The sequence below is a fragment of the Nipponia nippon genome, unplaced genomic scaffold (assembly GCF_047370975.1).
Source record: "Nipponia nippon isolate SJK-2023a ecotype South Korea unplaced genomic scaffold, ASM4737097v1 scaffold_25, whole genome shotgun sequence".
NCBI lineage: Eukaryota > Metazoa > Chordata > Aves > Pelecaniformes > Threskiornithidae > Nipponia > Nipponia nippon.
The window spans coordinates 1636445-1656886 of NW_028262342.1; the positions used below are offsets into that span (position 1 = coordinate 1636445).

General features: G+C 70.2%; 2 protein-coding genes and 1 non-coding gene across 5 annotated transcripts; all 3 read left to right on the forward strand.

The window, feature by feature from the left end:
• Positions 1–138: 138 nt before the first annotated feature.
• On the forward strand, positions 139–2396 carry TMEM167B (transmembrane protein 167B). Its single transcript, XM_087761909.1, has 3 exons — positions 139–265; positions 1032–1163; positions 1888–2396. Exons 1-3 carry the CDS (start codon positions 256–258, stop codon positions 1968–1970), a joined length of 225 nt encoding a protein of 74 aa, XP_087618035.1. The 5' UTR covers positions 139–255; the 3' UTR covers positions 1971–2396.
• A 1673-nt stretch (positions 2397–4069) lies between these two features.
• LOC148055231 (small Cajal body-specific RNA 2) lies at positions 4070–4319 on the forward strand. The gene has a single exon (XR_015705774.1).
• A 3780-nt stretch (positions 4320–8099) lies between these two features.
• On the forward strand, positions 8100–18667 carry ELAPOR1 (endosome-lysosome associated apoptosis and autophagy regulator 1). Of its 3 annotated transcripts, XM_087761834.1 has the most exons (22): positions 8372–8491; positions 10410–10530; positions 11067–11259; positions 12120–12267; positions 12381–12461; positions 12663–12768; positions 12850–12999; positions 13232–13320; positions 13412–13589; positions 13813–13941; positions 14026–14116; positions 14219–14324; positions 14427–14564; positions 14651–14905; positions 15492–15665; positions 16643–16823; positions 16977–17073; positions 17182–17283; positions 17529–17655; positions 17744–17922; positions 18008–18173; positions 18324–18666. In XM_087761834.1, the coding sequence occupies exons 1-22, from the start codon at positions 8387–8389 to the stop codon at positions 18390–18392; spliced, it is 2985 nt and encodes a 994-aa protein (XP_087617960.1). In that variant the 5' UTR covers positions 8372–8386; the 3' UTR covers positions 18393–18666. The 3 variants fall into 3 exon arrangements, with proteins under 3 accessions (XP_087617959.1, XP_087617958.1, XP_087617960.1); XM_087761833.1 differs by lacking the exon at positions 13813–13941 and having other exon boundaries at positions 8100–8491; positions 18324–18667; XM_087761832.1 differs by lacking the exon at positions 12381–12461 and having other exon boundaries at positions 8102–8491.
• Positions 18668–20442: the final 1775 nt, after the last annotated feature.

Genomic DNA, 20442 nt, shown 5'->3' on the forward strand with positions numbered 1-20442 from the left:
TCCCCCCCCGCCATAGGCGCTCGATTGAGGCTGCCTGCCCCCGCAGGCCGGCTCGATTTCCCCGCCCGGCTGCTCGGCCGTCGGCTGGCCGCGCCTGGCGCCATCGGCACGCCACTGGCCGCGCCTGCGCGTTCCGCTGTCGCGTTGGCCGCGGAGGCGGAAGCGGCCCCGCGCGTGCGCGGCGCCGCCGAGACCGGGAGCGGGGGGGGGGGCGCCGCCGCCGCCGCCGCCGCCGCCGCCGCCGCCGCCGCCGCCATGACCAACGGTGAGCGGCGGGGCCGCTCGGGGTCCCCCGGGGCGAGGGGGGGGTGGCCGGCCGGTCGCTCGGGCGCCGGGTTCCCCTGGGGGGGGAGCTGGGAGGTCTGGGTCCTTTTTGGGGGGTGGGGGCTGCGAGGCCGGGGTCCCCTTGAGGGGGGAGCTGGGAGGTCTGGGTCCCTTGCGGGGGAAGGGGGGGCTCGGAGGCGGGGGTCCCCGGGCAGGGGGAGCTGCGAGGCCGGGGTCCCTTTAGGGGGGGGCTGGGAGGTCTGGGCCCATTTGGGGGGGGGGCTGGGAAGTCCAGGTCCTTTGCGGGGCTGAAGCTGGGAGCCCTGGGTCCCTTTGAATGGGGGGACTGGGAGGCCTGGGTCCCTTTAGGGGGGCAGCTGGGAAGTCCAGGTCCTTTGCAGGGTTGAAGCTGGGTGGCCGGGGTCCCTTTAGGGGGGAACTGGGAGATCTGGATCCCTTTGGGTGGGGGGGACTGGGAGGCCTGGGTCCCTTTAGGGGGGCAGCTGGGAAGTCCGGGTCCTTTGCGGGGCTGAAGCTGGGAGGCCTGGGTCCCTTTAGGGGGGAACTGGGAGATCTGGATCCCTTTGGGTGGGGGGGACTGGGAGGCCTGGGCCCATTTTGGGGGGCAGCTGGGAAGTCCGGGTCCTTTGCGGGGCTGAAGCTGGGAGGCCTGCGTCCCTTTAGGGGGGGACTGGGAGGCCTGGGTCCCTTGGGGGGAGCCGGGGTGCGCGGGTGCCGGCGGCCCTCCCCGCTCAGCCCGCCCGCAGTGTACTCGCTGGACGGGCTGCTGGTGTTCGGGCTGCTCCTGGTCTGCACCTGCGCCTACCTGCGGAAGGTGCCGCGCCTCAAGGCCTGGCTGCTCTCCGAGAAACGCGGCCTCTGGGGCGTCTTCTACAAGGGTGAGACGGGGGCCAGGGGGGCTGGGGTGGGGACACAAGGGGCCAGGAGGGGCCCATGGGGCTCTGGGATAGGGACACAAGGGGCCAGGATGGGGCCATGGGGACCGGGATGGGGCTATGGGGGGTGGGAGGGGGCCGTAGGGGTCTGGGATGGGGACATGGGGGCTGGGACAGGGACATGGGGGGCTGGGACAGGAACATGCGGGTCTGGGGTGGACGGGGCCATGGGGGGCCAGGAGGGGGCCACGGGGGTCTGGGATGGGGACATGAGGGCCCAGGACGGGGCCAGGGGGGGCTGAGATGGGGCCACGGGGGGCCGGGAGAGGAACATGGAGGGCCGGGATGGGGACACGGGGCTCTGGGACAGGGACATGGGAGTCTGGGATAGGGACACGGGGGTCTGGGACTGGGACACAAGGAGCCGGGAGGGGGCCATGAGGGGCCCGGAGGAGGCCACGGGAGTCTGGGATGGAGACATGAGGGTCCAGGATGGGGCCATGGGGTCTGGGATGGGGACATAGGGGTCCAGGACGGGGCCACAGGGGTCCGGGATGGGACACAAGGATCCGGGATGGGCCACAGGGGTCTGGGATAGGGCCACGGGGGGCCGGGATGGGACACAGGGGTCTGGGATGGGGCCACGGGGGCCAGGTCAGGTCCCCGGGGGTCCGGCCCCAGCGTGGGGCACCCCCCGCGCTCACCCCACTCTACTCCGACCCCGCAGCTGCCGTCATCGGCACCCGCTTGCACGTGGCCGTGGCCGTCTCCTGCGTCCTGATGGCTTTTTACGTCCTGGTGGTGAAGTGACCCCGCGGGGACCTGCCGGGAGCGACGCCGAGGACCGCAGACCCCGGTACGGACCCCAACCGCCCCGCCACCAGCCCGGGGCCTGCCGGTGGGGAGCCGCCATGGCCCGGCACCCTGCTTGAACCCACCCCGTCCCCCTCGGCGGGGCCGAGCGGCCACGGATGCCACGAGCCGTCGGAACGGGGGCGATCCCGGGCGCGCGGCGGGGCGAGGGGCTCGGCACGGCAGCCCCTCGGCGAGGGGGAAGATGCAGCTGTGCCCCGTGGGCGCCTTCTCCCGACGCCGAACGCCGCGGCCCCGCGGCCGAGGGGGCACAGCGGGGGCTTGGGGGGGCCGGTGGCAGGCAGGGCCCCCCCCCCGCCAGCAGGGTCTCCCCAGGAGCGCGCGGGGGCCCTGGCGGGGGTCTCCCCCCTCCCCCCCCCCCCGGGTTTGTAAACGCTGGATCGCGACGTGCGAATAAAATGGGGGTTCCCCTGCAGGCAGCGATGGCTCCCTCCCGGGGGACGGGGGGTCCTGTGGGGTGGGGGGCTGCTGTGGGGCTGGGTGCGGTGGGGGGGTCCTGTGGGGTGGGGGGTCCTGTGGGGTGGGGGATCCCATGGGGTGGGGGGCTGCTGTGGGGCTGGGTCCTGTGGGGTGGGGGGTCCTGTGGGGCGAGGGGCTGTGGGGTGGGGGGTCCTGTGGGGTGGGGGGCTGCTGTGGGGCTGGGTCCCATGGGATGGGGGGTCCCATGGGGCGAGGGGCTGTGGGGTCCCATGGGACAAGGGGGTCCCGTGGGGCTGGCTCCCATGGGGTGAGGAGTCCTCTGGGGTGGGGGGGTCCCATGGGGTGAAGGGCTGTGGGGTGGGGGTCCCATGGGGTGGGGGGCTGCTGTGGGGCTGGGTCCTGTGGGGTGGGGGGTCCCATGGGACGAGGGGCTCCCGTGGGGCTGGCTCCCATGGGGTGAGGAGTCCTGTGGGGTGGGGGGCTCCCATGGGGTGGGGGGGGGGTCCCGTGGGGCAAGGGGCTGTGGGGCAGGGGGGTCCCATGGGGCGAGGGGGTCCCATGGGTGGGGGGCGCCGTGGGGCGGGGGCTGCAGGGTGAGGGGCGGGCGGTGGGCACACGCGTGAGGCTGGGCCCGCTCGCGGGCGCGCTCGGAGGGGCGAGCGTGCGAATGTGAGGCCGTGGGCGGGGCCGGGGGCGCACGGGGACACACGGGGACACATGGGGACACACGGACACACGGGGACAGTGTCGGGGGCACAAGTGCGCAGGGGCGTGTGCCCAGTGCACACGTGGGTGTATGGGGGGGGTGTATAGGGTGTTGTGTGTATAGGGGTGCGTGTGTAGGGGGCTGTATATAGGGTGATGTGTATATGGGGGGTGCCTGTATATAGGGGGTGTATATGGGGGTGTACATAGGGGGGTGTATATTGGGGGTGCGTGTGTAGGGGGGTGTATATAGGGGGTGCATATATAGGAGTGTGTGTATATAGGGTGGTGTGTATATAGGGGTGCGTGTGTAGGGGGCTGTATATAGGGTGATGTGTATATGGGGGGTGCCTGTATATAGGGGGTGTATATGGGGGGGTGTATATAGGGGGTGCATATATAGGGGGGCGTGTATATAGGGTGGTGTGTATATAGGGGTGCGTGTGTAGGGGGCTGTATATAGGGGGGATGCGTATATGGGGGGCGTGTATAGGGATGTGTGTGTATAGGGGGGTGTATATGGGGGGTGCGTGTATAAGGGGGATGTATATATGGGAGGTGCGTACATGGGGGGGTGTATATAGGGTGTGGGTGTATATAGGGGGTGTACATAGGGGTGTATATATATGTGTGTGTGTGTCTGGGGGGGTGCGTGTGTAGGGGTGTGTATATAGGGGGGGTGTGTATATAGGGGGTGTACATAGGGGCGTGCGTGTGTGTGTGTATGGGGGCGCACACGTGTGTGCTCGGGGCGGGTCCTCCCGCCGCCAGGGGGCGCGCTGGTGGGGGGGCGTGGCCCGCGCCGCCTCCTCCCGTCGTGCCCCGCGCGGCCGCGCTATAAAATGGCGGCGCCGGGGAGCGCGGGCCCGGGCGGGCGGGGCGCGGCGGCGCGAGCGGCTGTTGGGTGCGTGGGCGTGCAAGGCGCGTGCGTGGGTGTGCAAGGCGCGTGCGTGGGCGTGCGAGGCGGGTGTGCGAGGCGCGCCGCCCCCTCCCCAGCCCCCTACACGTTGATCTTATTCGATCGGCCGGGCCGGGCCGGGCCGAGGTGAGAAGAGCGGCGCCGCGAAGCCCGCGGGCGCTGTGCGGCGGCCGGCGGCGGGCGGGATGAGTCGATCAGATAGGCGAGGCCGCGGCCGCTGAGCGCCCTGCGATTCTGACCCGCCGCCGGGGCCCTCCTGCCCCGCCCGGCACCGCCGCACCGGGCCCGCCGGCCTGCAAGGGCCGCGCCACGCGTGGGAGCCCTGCGGGGGCTGTGCGCGGGGCTCAGCAGGCTCTGCAACGCGTGGGAGCCGTGCGTGGCGCTGTGCGAGCCCTGCAGCGTCCAAGGGCTTTGCACAAGGCTCCGCAGGCTCTGTGCAACGCGTGGGAGCCGCGCACGGGGCTGTGCGTGGGGCTCTGCAACGCGTGGGAGCCGTGCGTGGCGCTGTGCGAGCCCTGCAGCGTCCAAGGGCTTTGCACAAGGCTCCGCAGGCTCTGTGCAACGCGTGGGAGCCGCGCACGGGGCTGTGCGTGGGGCTCTGCAACGCGTGGGAGCCGTGCGTGGCGCTGTGCGAGCCCTGCAGCGTCCAAGGGCTTTGCACAAGGCTCCGCAGGCTCTGTGCAACGCGTGGGAGCCGTGCACGGGGCTGTGCGAGCCCTGCGGCGTGCAAGGGCTTTGTACAAGGCTCCGCAGGCTCCGTGTGAGCTTTGTGTGGGGCTGTGCAAGCCCTGCAGTGCGCAAGGGCTTTGCACAAGGCCCCTGAAGCTCCGTGCCATGCGTGGGAGCTGTGCACGAGGCTCCTCCAGCCGTGCGAGGGCTTTGTACAAGGCTGTGCAAGCTCCATATGAGCTTTGCACGGGGCTGTGCAAGCCCTGGGGTGTGCAAGCCCTGTGCATGGGGCTCTGCAAGCTCCGTGCGACGCGCAGGAGCTGTGCATGGGTCCCCACCAGCCCTGCAAACTCAATGCAACACGTGAACTGCGCACAGGGCTGTGCAAGCTCTGCAGCGTGCGAGGGCTGCACACGAGGCTCCGTGCAACACGCGTGAGCTGCGCACAGGGCTCCCCCAGCCGTGCGAGGGCTGTGCACCAGGCCCTGCAAGGTCCGTGTGACACGTGGGAGCCTTGCACAGGGCTGTGCAAGCCCTGCGGTGTGCGAGGGCTGTGCACCAGGCCCTGCAAGGTCTGTGCGAGCTTTGCACAGGGCTGTGCAAGCTCTGCGGCGTGCAAGGGCTGCACAGGAGGCTCCGTGCAACACGCGTGAGCTGCGCACAGGGCTGTGCAAGCTCTGCAGCGTGCGAGGGCTGCACACGAGGCTCCGTACAACACGCGTGAGCTGTGCACAGGGCTCCCCCAGCCGTGCGAGGGCTGTGCACCAGGCCCTGCAAGGTCCGTGTGAGCTTTGCACAGGGCTGTGCAAGCTCTGCAGCGTGCAAGGGCCGCACAGGAGGCTCCGTGCAACACGCGTGAGCTGCGCACAGGGCTCCCCCAGCCGTGCGAGGGCTGTGCACCAGGCCCTGCAAGGTCCGTGTGACACGTGGGAGCCTTGCACAGGGCTGTGCAAGCCCTGCGGTATGCGAGGGCTGTGCACCAGGCCCTGCAAGGTCTGTGCGAGCTTTGCACAGGGCTGTGCAAGCTCTGCGGCGTGCAAGGGCCGCACAGGAGGCTCCGTGCAACACGCGTGAGCTGCGCACAGGGCTGTGCAAGCTCTGCAGCGTGCGAGGGCTGCACACGAGGCTCCGTGCAACACGCGTGAGCTGTGCACAGGGCTCCCCCAGCCGTGCGAGGGCTGTGCACCAGGCCCTGCAAGGTCCATGTGAGCTTTGCACAGGGCTGTGCAAGCTCTGCAGCGTGCAAGGGCCGCACAGGAGGCTCCGTGCAACACGCGTGAGCTGCGCACAGGGCTCCCCCAGCCGTGCGAGGGCTGTGCACCAGGCCCTGCGAGCCCCGTGCGACCTTGTGAGCCCCGCGCGGGGCCGTGCGAGCCCTGCGGCGCACGGCAGCTGCGCACGAGGCCGCGCGCGCCCCGTGCCACACGTGCGAGCTTCCCACGGGGCCCTGCGGCGCGCTGGGGCGTGCAGGCGCCCAGGCCTGGGGGGAGGCCGCGAGCCCCGCGTGTCCCCGGGGCGCCCGTGGGTGACACCGCGCTCCTCCCTGCTTCAGTGCAGCTGGGGGCGACAAGGGGATGGACGCGATGGTGACAAGGGGATGGCCGTGGTGGTGACAAGGGGACAGCCACGGTGGTGACAAGGGGATGACCACGATGGTGACAAGGGGACGGCCGTGGTGGTGACAAGGGGACACCCATGGTGATGACAAGGGGACAGCCGTGGTGGTTGCAAGGGGACGGCCACGATGGTGACAAGGGGACAGCCGCAATGGTGACAAGGGGACAGCCATGATGGTGACAAGGGGACACCCACGATGGTGACAAGAGGACAGCCGCAATGGTGACAAGGGGACACCCATGGTTCTGACGAGCGGACAGCCGCAGTGGTGACAAGGGGACACCCATGGTGATGACAAGGGGACAGCCGTGGTGGTGACAAGGGGACGGCCACAATGGTGACAAGGGGACAGCCGCAATGGTGACAAGGGGAGGGCCGTGGTGGTGACAAGGGGATGGCCACGATGGTGACAAGGGGACAGCTGCAATGGTGACAAGGGGACAGCCGTGGTGGTGACAAGGGGATGGCCGTGGCACTGGTGCTACCGGGAGACAAAGCCACCGTTGTGCCGTTGGTGGCCGCGCCGCGGGGACGCTGCAGGGTTGGGGACGCCACGGGGTTGGGGACGCCGGCTCGGCAGGGTCTCCGCCTGCCGAGGTGGCACTGTGTCCCCAGCTGTGTCCCCGCGGTACGCAGCCGTGTCCCCGTGCCACCGCAGGAGCGGCGACGTCCCCGTGCTGCCGTGGGGACAGGCGTGTCCCCACCCCGTGTCCCCGTCCCCATGGTATCTGCTGGCCTCCCCGTGCCGCCACAGATGGAGCCACGTCCCCAGTGTCCCCAGTGTCCCCAGCCGCACGGTACACACCCGCACCTCTGCCACCACGGACGGAGTCGTGACCCCAGTCCCTGTGTCCTCGTGTCCTCCATGTCCCTGTGTCCCGTGTCCCCATCTCCCCCACGCCCCTGTGTCCCCCAGATCCCCCATGTCCCCTGTGTCCTCATGTCCCCTGTGTCCCCTGTGTCCTCCATGTCCCCCAGATCCCCTGTGTCCCCATGTCCCCTGTGTCCTCTGTGTCCCCCATGTCCCCCTGTGTCCCCCAGATCCCCCATGTCCCCTGTGTCCTTCGTGTCCCCCATGTCCCCCAGATCCCCCGTGTCCCCATGTCCCCCATATCCCCTGTGTCCTCTGTGTCCCCCATGTCCCCCGTGTCCTCATGTCCCCTGTGTCCCCTGTGTCCTTCGTGTCCCCCATGTCCCCCAGATCCCCCGTGTCCCCATGTCCCCCATACCCCCTGTGTCCTCTGTGTCCCCCATGTCCCCCCGTGTCCCCCATGTCCCCCAGATCCCCCGTGGCCCCATGTCCCCCCGTGGCCCCTGTGGCCCCCAGATCTCCCGTGTCACCTGTGTCCCCATGTCCCCTGTGTCCTCATGTCCCCTGTGTCCCCCGTGCCCCGCACACACAACCGTGCCCCCCCCGGCCCCGGTTCCCCGCCTCCCTGCCGGGGCTGGCCCAGACGGGGGGCACGGGATGGGGGACACGGGGGGACACGGGACAGGGGACACGGGACGGGGGACACACGCTCACCCGTGGGCGCGGGGGGAGCCGCGCCCTGGGGTTGGCTCCCGGGGCCGGGGCGGGGCGGGGGATTCCCGGTGCTGGGGCCGGTCCCGGGGGGGGGGGAGGGGTCGGATGCCCCGGGTTATTCCCGGGGGACGACGCCCGGGGCCGTTCCCGGTGCCATTGCCGGGAATGCGGCCCCGGGGGGTGATGCTCGGTCCCATTCCCGGGATAACGTTCCCGGCGATGATGCCCGGTTCCATTCCCGGGGACACGTTCCCGGTTCCATTCCCGGTTCCATTCCCGGGGGTTCCGTTCCCGGGGATGGTGCTCCGTGCCGTTTCCCGGGGGCTCCGTTCCCGGTACCGTTCCCGGTGCCGTTCCCGGGGGCTCCGTTCCCGGTGCCGTTCCGGTTCCCGGGGCGGGGGCAGGTGGCGGCAGGTGCCGGCGCGGGGCCGGGCCGTTGGCGGGGGGCGGGGCCGGTGCCCGCACGGGGCCGAGCGCTGCCTCCGCCACCGCTGCGCCATGGCCGGTACCGGTACCGGTACCCGGTGGCTGCTGCTGGGGCTCTGCCTGACGGTGCCGGTCCCACCGAGCCGCAGCGGGGAGCGGCTGCACGTTTGCAAGGAGGTACCGGTACCGGAACCGGGAGGGAAAGGGGCGGGGGGGGGGGGGGGGAACCGGGAACCGATCCCGGTAGCACGGGGGATGCGGGGCTGCTCCTTATGGGATGGAGAGGACCGGGGCGGGGGCCCTATAGCGGGGGGCCCTATAGCGGGGGGGACTGGCCGGTCCCCGGGGGGGCCGGGGGGGGCCTTTGCCCCCCCCGGCCCCCCGGGGACCGACCAGTCCCCGGTAGCCTCCAGCCTTACCGGGAGGAGGGGTCCCATAGGCTCCATCACCTATAGGGAACGTATAGACCGGGCTGCGCTGCCTGTAAAGGAAGGGGGGGGGGCGCGGCTACGCGGGGTCCCCTATAGCGATGGGGAGCATCGAGGGGGAGAAAGTGGGATGGGGACATGTTCCCCCCCCCCCCGTTGTCACCTCCCCCCCACCCCAGGCCAACGCACGGCCACGTGCCCGGCACGCGGTGGCCCAGTGGGCAAGCGGGGACAAAGTCCCCGGCCAGGAGATGCCGGAGGGGACAGTGGTGCCGGGGTGAGACCCCCGCCGGCTTCCCAATTCCCGGGGGTCCTCGCCCGTGTCCCCGTGTCCCCGTGTCCCCCCTCCCCGGCCCGCGGCCGCCTTGCATCTGGGCCAGTCATTTTTTTTCCGTGCCACGATCCAATTTTGGGGGGGGTTTTGCGGTGTTTCACAGCTGGAAACAATAGAGAGCGGCTGGCGTCCGTCCCCGGGGGGGGGATCGCTCCCACGGAGGTCATGTCCCCCGTCCCCCTCCCCGGCTTGGGGACAGGCCCTGCCCTGCCCGCGGCAGGGTGGCGGTGGCAGCCCGGGGTCCCACGGCAGAGCCACCCCGGGGCTGAATTAAATTGATTTCTTTCCATTTTGGTACCAAATTTGCAGCCTTTCGGAAGGGAGGCGATGAGCGCTCGTCCCTCCCGCTCGGCTCCGTGCTGGTGGGGGGCAAAGTTTGGGAAGAGGGGGGGAACCCCCCCACCCACACCTTCTTCCCAAGGGAATCCCTCGGGAGCCGGAGCGATGCGGGGGGCTCGGGCCCGTGGGTCCCCCCCGTCCCGGCAGTGGGCACCCGCCTCCGCGTCCCCGTGCCGGGGGCTCGGTGCCGCCCGTCCGCGGGCAGGGGGGGCCGCGGGCAGAGCCTTCGCGCCTCTCCGGCCTCCTTTCCCCCCCTCATCCTCGCCGTTCCCAGCTGACGGCAAACATCAAAGCCTTGTTTTCTCGCCAACCTGCCACGCTCCGGCGTCTGCCAGGAGCACGAAGCCACGACGCCCGGCTCGGAAACCCCAGCGATGCCGCAGCGGAGGGGTGGGGGGAGGCTGCAGCGTCGCTTCCCTCACCCCCCCGGTACCCCACCGCGCCGGCATCGACCGCGGAGCAGCACGATCCGGCCTTCGCCCTGCCTGGGAGATTAACCGCGCCGGCTGGGCTTCGCCTGCCCCCGGCGTCGCCTCCTCGCCGGCCTTGAGCCAGTCCCGGCTCAGAGGCAGCCGGCGGCACGGGGGGGTCACGGTGCCCCGCTCTCCCCAGCCCTTTTCTTTTCCTCCCGGCTGCACCCTGCTCCGGCACCCAACCGGCGGCGCTGCCGAGGGTGCTCCCGCCACGGTTCCCGAGCAGGACGGTGCATCCGGGTTGCGCCGAGGAGCCCGTTTTCACGAGCGCCGTGTGCTGCTGCGCGCGGGCCACGCCAAGGCAAACGGTGCCATCTGCTCGCCGGCGCCCCGGGGGATGCCGGGGAGTTGGGTGCCCGCTCGCCTTTGCCGCGCCGGGGCTGTTTCATGCCCGTGGGGTGGTCGGGGAGGTCCCAGGTGTGGGAGCGCGGCCTGGGTGCCCTCCCTGGGGTTTGGGTGTCGGGGGGGAGCCGCAGGGGTTTCGGGGCCGCAGCTCTCCCTGCCCGCGTTTTCTCTTCCAGTCCGAGTACCACTACGAGTACACGGCGTGCGACAGCACGGGCTCGCGGTGGAGGGTGGCCGTGCCGCACACCCCGGGACTCTGCACCGGCCTGCCGGACCCCGTCAAGGGCACCGAGTGCTGTAAGGTTGGGGGGACAGGGTGGGGGGGTCCCGGGGGGTGGGGAGGGCAGGGCAACGAGGGCGAGGAGCAGCGAGCCGAAGCGCGGCTTTTCACCAGCTCCCTCGCAGCGCGGTGCTTTCCGAGGCGGCGAGGGGGGCCCGGCCGCTCGGCAGCAACCAGCACCCGGTAGCGCCATCAGCTCGGCACGGCGAAGGCCAGGGTGCGATCAGGGGATTGGAAACCACCCCCTGCCGCCCCAAGGCTGGGGGGTGCCGTGGCTGCGCAGCGCGCGTCGGCGGGGGGGTCGCATCCTGCCTGGCGCTCGTTGCTGGTGGGCAGGCAGGGAGGTGCCACGGCGTTGCCAAAAATCATAAATTGGGGGGGGTGGGGTGGTGTTCACCTCGCTGCCATAGGGCTGGGGGATCCCAGAGCCGGCCAGGCGCCGTCGCTAGCGGGGAGCGCTCCGAAAAGCAGAGCTGAGGATGAGGAGGCCGAAGCAGGGCTGGGGGGAGCGGGGGTTGAGCGCCCTGACCCCCGCCCCGTTGCACGCGGGCAGCTTTCTCCTGCAAGGCGGGCGAGTTCCTGGACATGAAGGCGCAGGCGTGCAAGCCCTGCGCGGAGGGCACCTACTCGCTGGGCACCGGCGTCCGCTTCGACGAGTGGGACGAGGTGCCCCACGGCTTCGCCAACGTCGCCACCAACCTGGAGGTCGACGACGGCTTTGGCGACGCGGTGGAGAACTGCACCGCGTGAGTCGTCGCGCCGCCACCGCCACGGCTCTGCCCGTTAACCGGGGGATGTTCGGACTCGGCCACCCTGGCGCGGCGGGGATGGGGACGGTGCGCGGTGCGGCAGCGAGCAGGATGGGTGCTGCGATGCCTCCGTGCATACAGAGCACCCCGTTTCCCCGACACCCCGTCCCCCACGCTCCTCCTGTCACCCTTCCCTGGGAGGCGGGGTGCTGCGGGGGACACCCCGGCCACGGCACGGGGACACCCCATCAGCGTCGTCCCCACCCGCCGTGGCAGGACCCCAACCCCACGGGACGCCCACGCCAGCCCTCCTCCCAGAGGCAGCACCCATGGGAGTCCCCCCGCCTTTAGCCAGCACCTTTATTTGCCGCCGCAGCCCCTTGACCAGCGCCGGCAGCCACCGAACCCTCCCGCCAGCCGCTCACAGCGGCAGCCACCGAGCTGCCCCGCGCCGCAGCATTTATGCAACTTGCAAATGTAACCTACTTCCAGCAGCGCTTTCGTTATTCAGCCGCCGGCCCCGGCGCAGCTCCGGCGCGGCAGGATCCCCCTCTCCTCCTCCTCCTCCTCGCAGCCCACCCGCCTCTCACCCGCGCGGCGCGGGGTGGCTTGGTGGGAAGGGTCCCCCAGGGATCAGGGTCCGGCCACCGCACGGTGACACGTCCCCTGGGCTGTCCCCAGTGCCCAGCTCTGGGTCCCCAGGGTTCCGCATGCTGTCCCCAAGCCCGGGCTGTCCCCAAGCCTCCTCCCTGCTACACCCCCCTGGGGACCGTCACAGCCGTCCCCGCTGTCCCCATCCCGGCTGCGGCGGCGTTTGGACCGGTGACGGAGCCCACGGTCTGTGCCACCCGCCCCAGGTCGACGTGGGTGCCGCTGGGCGACTACATGGCCTCCAACACAGACGAGTGCACGGCCACCCTGATGTACGCCGTCAACCTCAAGCAGTCGGGCACCGTCTCCTTCGAGTACATCTACCCCGACAGCAGCATCGTCTTCGAGTTCTTTGTAGGTGCCAGGGACCGGAGGGTTGCAGGGCTGAAGGGTGGGGGTCCCTGGGGACATGGGGGGGGGGGTTCTGGGAACATGGGGGGGTCCCCGTCCTCACGCCGGCCCCGCAGGTGCAGAATGACCAGTGCCAGCCCACGGTGGAGGAGTCGCGCTGGATGCGGACGACGGAGAAGGGCTGGGAGTTTCACAGCGTGAGTTTGGGGGGCGGGCGGTGACACGGGGGGGTCCCTCGGCACAGCCCCCCGGGGTCCCTTGTCCCTCCCCTGGGTGGAAGATGCTCCATGAGGATGCGGAGAGGGTGGTGGGTGCCTCACCCCCCCACCCATGGGTGCCAGCCCCCTCCCCAGCAGCGGGACCACCCGACCCCGCTCCTCCCATCACCCCTTTTCCAGGTGGAGCTGAGCCGTGGCAACAACGTGCTGTACTGGCGGACGACGGCTTTCTCCGTCTGGTCCAAAGTCCCCAAACCGGTGCTGGTGAGGAACATCGGCATCACAGGTAGGTGGGTGCAGGCTGGGGGGGGGTCCCATCGCCCCCCGACCCATGGCTCCCGCACCCTGAGCACCCTCCCGCTGCCAGGGGTGGCTTATACCTCCGAGTGCTTCCCCTGCAAACCCGGCACCTTCGCCCCCGCCGCCGGCTCCTCCGCCTGCCAGCTCTGCCCCGCCGACACCTTCTCCAGCAAAGGGGCCACCGCTTGCCAGCCCTGCGAGCCCACCGCCTACGCCGGTGAGAGGTGGCAGCCGGGTCCTCCTCCCCTTGGCCCCTCACCCAAGGGTGGCACCCGCTCCCCTCGTCCCCCTGCGGAGATGGCCCTGGGGAAGGGAGAGGTGATGCGAGGGGCAGGGGGGACCTGCCGTCCCTTGGCGGGGACATGGGCGTCCCGCTGGTGGCACGGCGGGGACGGCAGTAAGGTCCCCTCGCCGAGCTGGCTCAGTCGCCGTCTCCCTGTGGCCGGCAGAGCCCGGCTCAGCATCCTGCAAACCGCGGCCGCCCTGCACTGACAAGGATTACTTCTACACCCACACCGCCTGCGACGCCCGCGGGGAGGTACGGCCCCGGGGGGGGGATATCGGGGGGCTGGCACCCGCTGTCCCCGTGTCCCCGTCCCCAGCTCAGCGCCCCGCTCCCGCCCGGGCAGACCCAGCTGATGTTCAAGTGGGCAGAGCCGAAAATCTGCAGCGAGGAGCTTCCCCAGGCGGCCAAGCTGCCCCCGTCCGGGGTGAAAACCAAGTGCCCCCCCTGCAACCCCGGCTTCGCCAAAAGCAATGGCAGCGCCTGCCAGCCCTGTCCCTACGGCTCCTACTCCAACGGCTCTGGTAAGGACGTCACCGTCATCGTCCCCAAGGGGTGACTGGGGCACCCAGAGGTGCCGGGGTGGGAGGTGGGTGCCACCCCGGTGCAGGGTTGTCCCCTCCTGTCCCTATGGCTCCAGTAAGGACGTCCCCATCATTGTCCCCAAGGGGTGACCGGAGCAACCAGAGCTGCCGGGGTGGGAGGTGGGTGCCAGCCCAGTGCAGGGTTGTCCCCTCCTGTCCCCAGGCTGCCTCAGCTGCCCAGCGGGCACCGAGCCGGCGCTGGGGTTGGAGTACAAGTGGTGGAACGTGTTGCCCCCCAACATGGAGACCACCGTCCTCAGCGGCATCAACTTCGAGTACAAGGGGATGGCAGGTAGTGCCGGGACGCTGTCCCCTCGCCGTCCCCTCCCGCGGGGGCAGCTGGGGACCCCGCTGAGCCGTCACCGGGTCCTTGCAGGCTGGGAGGTGGCCGGGGACTACATCTACACGGCGGCAGGAGCCTCCGATAACGACTTCATGATCCTCACGCTGGTGGTCCCCGGCTTCAGGTGAGGTGGGGACCAGTGCCGGGGCGTCCCCAGGGCGGTGGGGGACGGCGCCGTGGGGCAGAGCCCGGCAGCGTCCGCGTGCTGTCCCCACGCTGTCCCCAGCCCCCCGAGCCCAGTGCTGGAGGACGCGGAGAGCAAAGAGGTGGCCAGGATCACCTTCGTCTTCGAGACGGTCTGCAGCGTCAGCTGCGAGCTCTACTTCATGGTGGTGAGCGGGGGGGACACGGCGGGGGTTTGGGGGGGGGAAACACCAGGTTTGGGGGGGACACAGCCGGTTTGGGGGGGTCCCACCGTCCCCGCGTCCCCACAGGGCATCAACTCCCGCACCAACACACCGGTGGAGACGTGGACGGGCCCCAAGGGGAAGCAGTCCTACACCTACGTCGTGGAGAAAAATGCCACCATGAGCTTCACCTGGGCTTTCCAGCGCACGCCCTACCACGAGGCGGTGAGGGGCGGCGGGGAGGCCCCCCCCGGGGCCGCGGGTGCCGGCGGGCGCAGGCGGGCAATGGTGACGGGTGCTCTCGGTGCCAGGGCCGGCGGTACACCAGCGACGTGGCCAAGCTCTACTCCATCAACGTCACCAACGTGCTGGGAGGGGTGGCATCCTTCTGCCGGCACTGCGCCCCCGAGCCGGCCGGATCCTGCGCCCCGTGTCCCCCCGGGAACGCCGTGGACCGCGGTTCGGGCGCTTGCCGGCCCTGCCCGCCCGGCACCTACCTGCGGGGTCACCCCTCTGACGGGACCCCCGCCTGCCACCCCTGCGGCCCCGGCACCCGCAGCAACCAGGTGCCCGTCCCCACGTGTCCCCCGGGGGTGGGGGTCCGCGGGGTGATGTCCCCACCGGCGCCCCCGGGCAGCCCAAACGGGTGATGGGGTGGGCCCCAGAGGGGTGACACCAGCCCCCCACCCAAGGTGGGTGGCACCAGCCAGCTCCAGGAGGGTGACACCAGCCCCCCCACCCCATCATGCGTGGGTGACACCAGCCCCTCTGCTCATCCCGGCTGGGTGACACTGTGTGGGTGGGTGATGCCAATCCCCAGCTGTCCCCAGGGAGGTGACACCAGCCCCCCGGCCATCCCAGGTGGGTGACACTGTGTGGGTGGGTGATGACAGCCCCCCAGCTGTCCCCAGGGAGGTGACACCAGCCCCCTCTGGGCATCCCGGGTGGGTGACAGGGTGGGTGACAGCATCTGACCCTGGGTGGGTGACACCCCCTGCCCTGGCTGTCCCTGACGGGCGATGCCAGCCCTCCGCTGTCCCCAAGGGGATGACCCCCGCCGCCCCGCCTGTCCCCAAGGGGTGACACTACCCGTCCCCAACGGGGTGACGCCAGCCCCCGGCCGTCCCTGACTGCCACCTCCTGCCACCCCAGCTCCGCTCCCTCTGCTACAACAACTGCAGCTTCTCCCTGGCGCTGCCGGGCCGCATCCTGCGCTACGACTTCTCGGCGCTGGCCGCCGGCACGGCCTTCACCAGCGGCCCCAGCTTCACCGCCAAGGGCCTCAAGTACTTCCACCACTTCAACATCAGCCTCTGCGGCAACCAGGTGAGGCCGGGGCGGCTGGCGGGAACGCGGGCGTATGCAGCGCAGACACGCGTGTGCATGCATCTGTAGTGCAAACACGCACGCACGCGGTCATGCAAACACAGGGAGCCGTGCAAACATGCAAACTAGTCATGCAAATGCATGCATGCGTTGTGCAAGCACAGGTGTACATGCAGTCACACGTGCACACATACATAGTCATGCAAACATGTGCAACGGCACACTCGTACACCCATGGTCACTCGCACACTCATGCAAATGCATGCACGCTCGTGCAAACAGACATGCAAACATGCACACTCGTGTAAACACGTATGCACACCTGCAGTCACGCACACACAGGCAGTCATGCAAACCTATGCATGCAGTTGTGCAAACACAGGTGTACATGTGGTCATACGTGCACACATGCACAGGCATGCAAACACACATGCACACAGTCGTACAAGCACACAGGCACACTCATGCAAACGCACCCACACCTGCACATGCATGGAAACACATGCAAGCATGCACAAACACTCATGCACACTTGCACACTCACACAAACACATATGCACACCCGCAGTCATGCAGACGTGCACATAGTCACGCAAACACATGCCATCATGCGAACGCATGCGTGCAGTTGTGCAAACACAGGTGCACATGCGGTCATACTAAAAGACGTGCAAATGCGCACAGTCGTGCAAATGCACGCACACAGTTGTGCCAACAGGTGTACATGCAGTCAGACGTGCACACACGCACAGCCACGCGAACACACGTGCAAACGCATACAGTCACACACAGTCACGCACTCGTGCAAACACCTGCACGCTTGTGCAAACACACGCGCAGACATGCACAAACCCTCGCGCACACTTGCGCCCTCACGCACGCACGCGCGCAGCGGTCGCGCGCACAAACGCACGCCGTCGCTTGCAGCCGCGTGTGCCGTCGCCGCTCGGCCTCACCCCCCTCTTCCTCGCCGCCAGGGCAGGAAGATGGCCTCCTGCACCGACAACGTGACGGACGCGCGGCTGCCGGCGGGCGAGGGGGACCCTGCCCGGGTGGTGACGTCATACGTCTGCCAGTCCATCCTGGTGCCCCCTGACGTCATGGGCTACAAGACGGCCGTGTCCTCACAGCCCGTCAGCCTGGCCGACCGCGTCGTGGGTGAGCCGGCGCGCGGGGTGCCAATGCGGAGCAAACCCCCGGGGTTTGAGCTTCATCCTCGCCGTCCCCTCCCGTGGGACCCCGCTGGCACTGGGACACCCCGCTGGCACTGGGACGCCCCGGTGGCACTGGGACACCCCGCTCTCGCCGCAGGCGTCACCGCCGGCTCCACGCTGGACGGCATCACGTCCCCACCCGAGCACTTCCCGGCCGGCCACCCCGACCTGCCCGACATCGTCTTCTTCTACAGGTGAGGGTGGGTGACCGGGGAGGGGACCCCCACCCGCACAGGGACCCCCCCACCCGCACAGGGACCCCGCCGTCCCCGCCGCTGAGCCCCCCGCGTCCCCCTCGGCAGGTCCACCGACGGGACGCAGCCCTGCAGTGGGGGCCGAGCCGCCGCCATCCGCCTGCGCTGCGACCCGCTGCGCCCGGGCGCCGGCACCCTGGCCGTGCCCAGGTAGGTGGGGACGGCGCTGGGGACCGGGGTGGCTTTGGGGACAGTGGGGACAGCACCCTGACCCCCCCCCCCCCCAAGGGTGGCACCCCCACCTCCTACCATCCCTGCGCTCGCCCCGCCCGGGCGTGGGGACCCTTGGGTGCTCTGCTTTGGGGACCCCGCCGTCCCCACGCCCTGTGCCCCCCACCCTTGGGTGTCACCGCCGGCCGAGCCCCCCCCCCCCTTTTTTTTCTCCCCCTCCCCAGCAAATGCCCCGAGGGCACCTGCGACGGCTGCACCTTCCACTTTCTCTGGGTGACGGGCGAGGGTTGTCCCCTCTGCTCCGCCGACCACTATCGCCCCATCGTCGGCGCCTGCCTCGGCGGCATCCAGGTACCACCGTGACACCAGGCGGGACGCCACGGGGACGGGCTGGGGGTCACCCACCCCGCTGAACCGTATCCCCCCTCCCCGTCCCCAGCGAACCACCTACGTCTGGCGGGAGCCCCGGCTGTGCCGCGGCGGGCAGAGTTTGCCGGCGCAGAAGGTGAGGGCCTGCAGGAGCGTGGATTTTTGGCTGAAGGTGGGGATCTCCGCCGGCACCTGCGCCGCCATCTTGCTCGCCGCCCTCGCCGCCTACTTTTGGAAGAAGAACCAAAAGTGAGCGGTGCCACCAGGATTTTGGCGGGGGGGGGACGACACACGGTCATCGTTACGGGTCGATGTCACCGCTCTCTGTCCCCAGGCTGGAGTATAAATACTCCAAGCTGGTGATGAACGCGGTGGCCAAGGAGAGCGAGCTGCCGGCGCCGGATAGCTGTGCCATCATGGAGGGGGAGGACGCCGAGGACGACCTGGTCTTTGCCAGCAAGAAATCGCTTTTTGGCAAAATCAAGTCCCTCACGTCCAAGGTAAGGGGGGGGGCACAACCCCGCAGCAGACACCGGAGAAGCCACAACGGTCGGTGTGGTTTGCGGTTGCTCCGTGCCTCAGTTTCCCCACCCCAGCGGGGCGCGGGGGGGGGGTCGGGGGGGGCTCGCTGACGCCGAGGCTCACCGCAGAGGACGCCAGACGGTTTCGACTCCGTCCCGTTGAAGACGTCGTCCGGCAGCACCGCCATGGAGCTGTGACGGGGCGGGGGGGGGCCACCCGCGCCCACCCCCCAGCCCCCCAACGTGGCCTTAGGGACCCCGCTTCGGACCGGAGCTTCGTTATGGCTTTTGTACGTGTCCCCCCCCCCGCCTCCCCGCCCCCAGCCAAGCGCCGAAAAATGCCAAATACAGGTGTGGGGTTTGTACAACGGCTCCGCGTCCCCCCCGCCGCTGGGCGCTGGCACGCATGGGCGCGGGCACGCCGAAACGGGGGGGAGCGGGGTCGGGCGCGCGCGCGGGCGTAGCAGACGCGTGGGTGCGTGGCCGGGGGGGGGGCGGGGGGGCGTTGACGTGCTTGGCGTGCACACGCGTGTGCGAGCTCCGGCCGTGGCACGGCTGCCTCCTGCGCTGCTGTCGCAGCTCGGGGGGTGGGGGCGAGGGGCCGGTGGATCGTGGCTGTGCCGTGCCAGGCTGTGCTGTGCCAGGCCGTGCCATGCTGGGCCAGGCCATGCCGGGCCGTGCCAGGCCGTGCCATGCTGCGCCAGGCCATGTTGTGCCAGGCCATGTTGTGCCATGCCGTGCCATGTCAGGCCATGCTGGGCCAGGCCACGCCGTGCCGTGCCGTGCTGTGCTGTGCCAGGCCATGCCCGGTGATGCCATGTCAGGCCGTGCTGGGCCAGGCCAAGCCATGCCGTGCCAGGCCATGCCAGGTAATGCCATGCTGGGCCACACCATGCCATGCCATGCCATGCCATGCTGGGCCAGGCCACGCCGTGCTGTGCTGTGCCATCCCGTGCCAGGCCATGCCAAGTGATGCCGTGCCATGCCAGCCTGGGCCAGGCCATGTTGTGCCATGCTGTGCCACGCCGTGCCATGCCAGGGCATGCCAGGCCATGCTGTGCTGCGCCATGCCAGGCTGGGCCAGGCCATGCTGTGCCGTGCCATGCCAGGCCATGTTGTGCCATGCCGTGCCACACCATGCTGTGCCAGGCCATGCCGCGCCGTGCCGTGCCAGGCCGTGCCGTGCCAGGCCATGCCGTGCCATGCCGTGCCAGGCGAGGCGAGCCACAGCCCGGCACCAGCCCCGTCCCCGCCCGGGCTCACTCGGCCGCCATCACAAAGTGACCAATTTGGGCGATCCTGCCCCAAAGCGGGAGCCCGACGCCGGCAGCTCCCGGCCCAGCGCTTCCCACCACCGCGGCCGCACGCGGCTCAGCCTGTCCCCACAAGCGCGGGGCATCCCGGGGGTCCCCCGTGGCCTCGCTCCCGAAGCCTCTCATTCCCACAGGCCCCGGGCCCCCGGCACAGCGGGGTGGGCGCCGGTGCAGCCCCCCAGGACCCTTTTTACACGGTTTTCCGCGTTTTCTAGGCGGTGCCGGGGGCTCCGCGCGTCCCGGCCGCGCAATAAAGAGGGATTTTTCTGCCCCCCGCCTGGCTGCCCCGTCGCGGGGGGACGAGGACGGGGTGGGGGCACCCAGGACCCCTCCAGGAGCCCCCCCCGGTGGGGACGATGGGGGCTGCCGCCGCAGCGGGGGGCGGCCACCCCAACCCGGCCTTCCCGGGGGGACGCGTCCCGGGATGGGTGCCCCGATGGGGGCTGGCGCCTGGTGCTGGGGGGCTGCGCTGCCATGGGTGGAGGTGAATGTTGGGGTGCTGTGGGGTGCCATGGGGAGCCATGGGGTGCCGTGGGGTGCCGTGGGGAGCCGTGAGGTGCCATGGGGTGCTGTGGGGTGCCATGGGGAGCCATGAGGTGCCATGGGGAGCCATGGGGTGCCGTGGGGTGCCATGGGGTGCTGTGGGGTGCCATGGGGAGCCATGGTTGTGCCATGGGGTGCCGTGGGGAGCTGTGGGGTGCTGTGGGGTGCCATGGGGAGCCATGGGGTGCCGTGGGGAGCCATGGGGAGTCATGGGGTGCCGTGGGGTGCTGTGGGGTGCCATGGGGAGCCATGGGGTGCCGTGGGGTGCCATGGGGAGCCATGAGGTGCCATGGGGAGCCATGGGGTGCCGTGGGGAGCTCTGGGGTGCTGTGGGGATCCATGGGGAGCCATGAGGTGCCATGGGGAGCCGTGGGGAGCTGTGGGGTGCCATG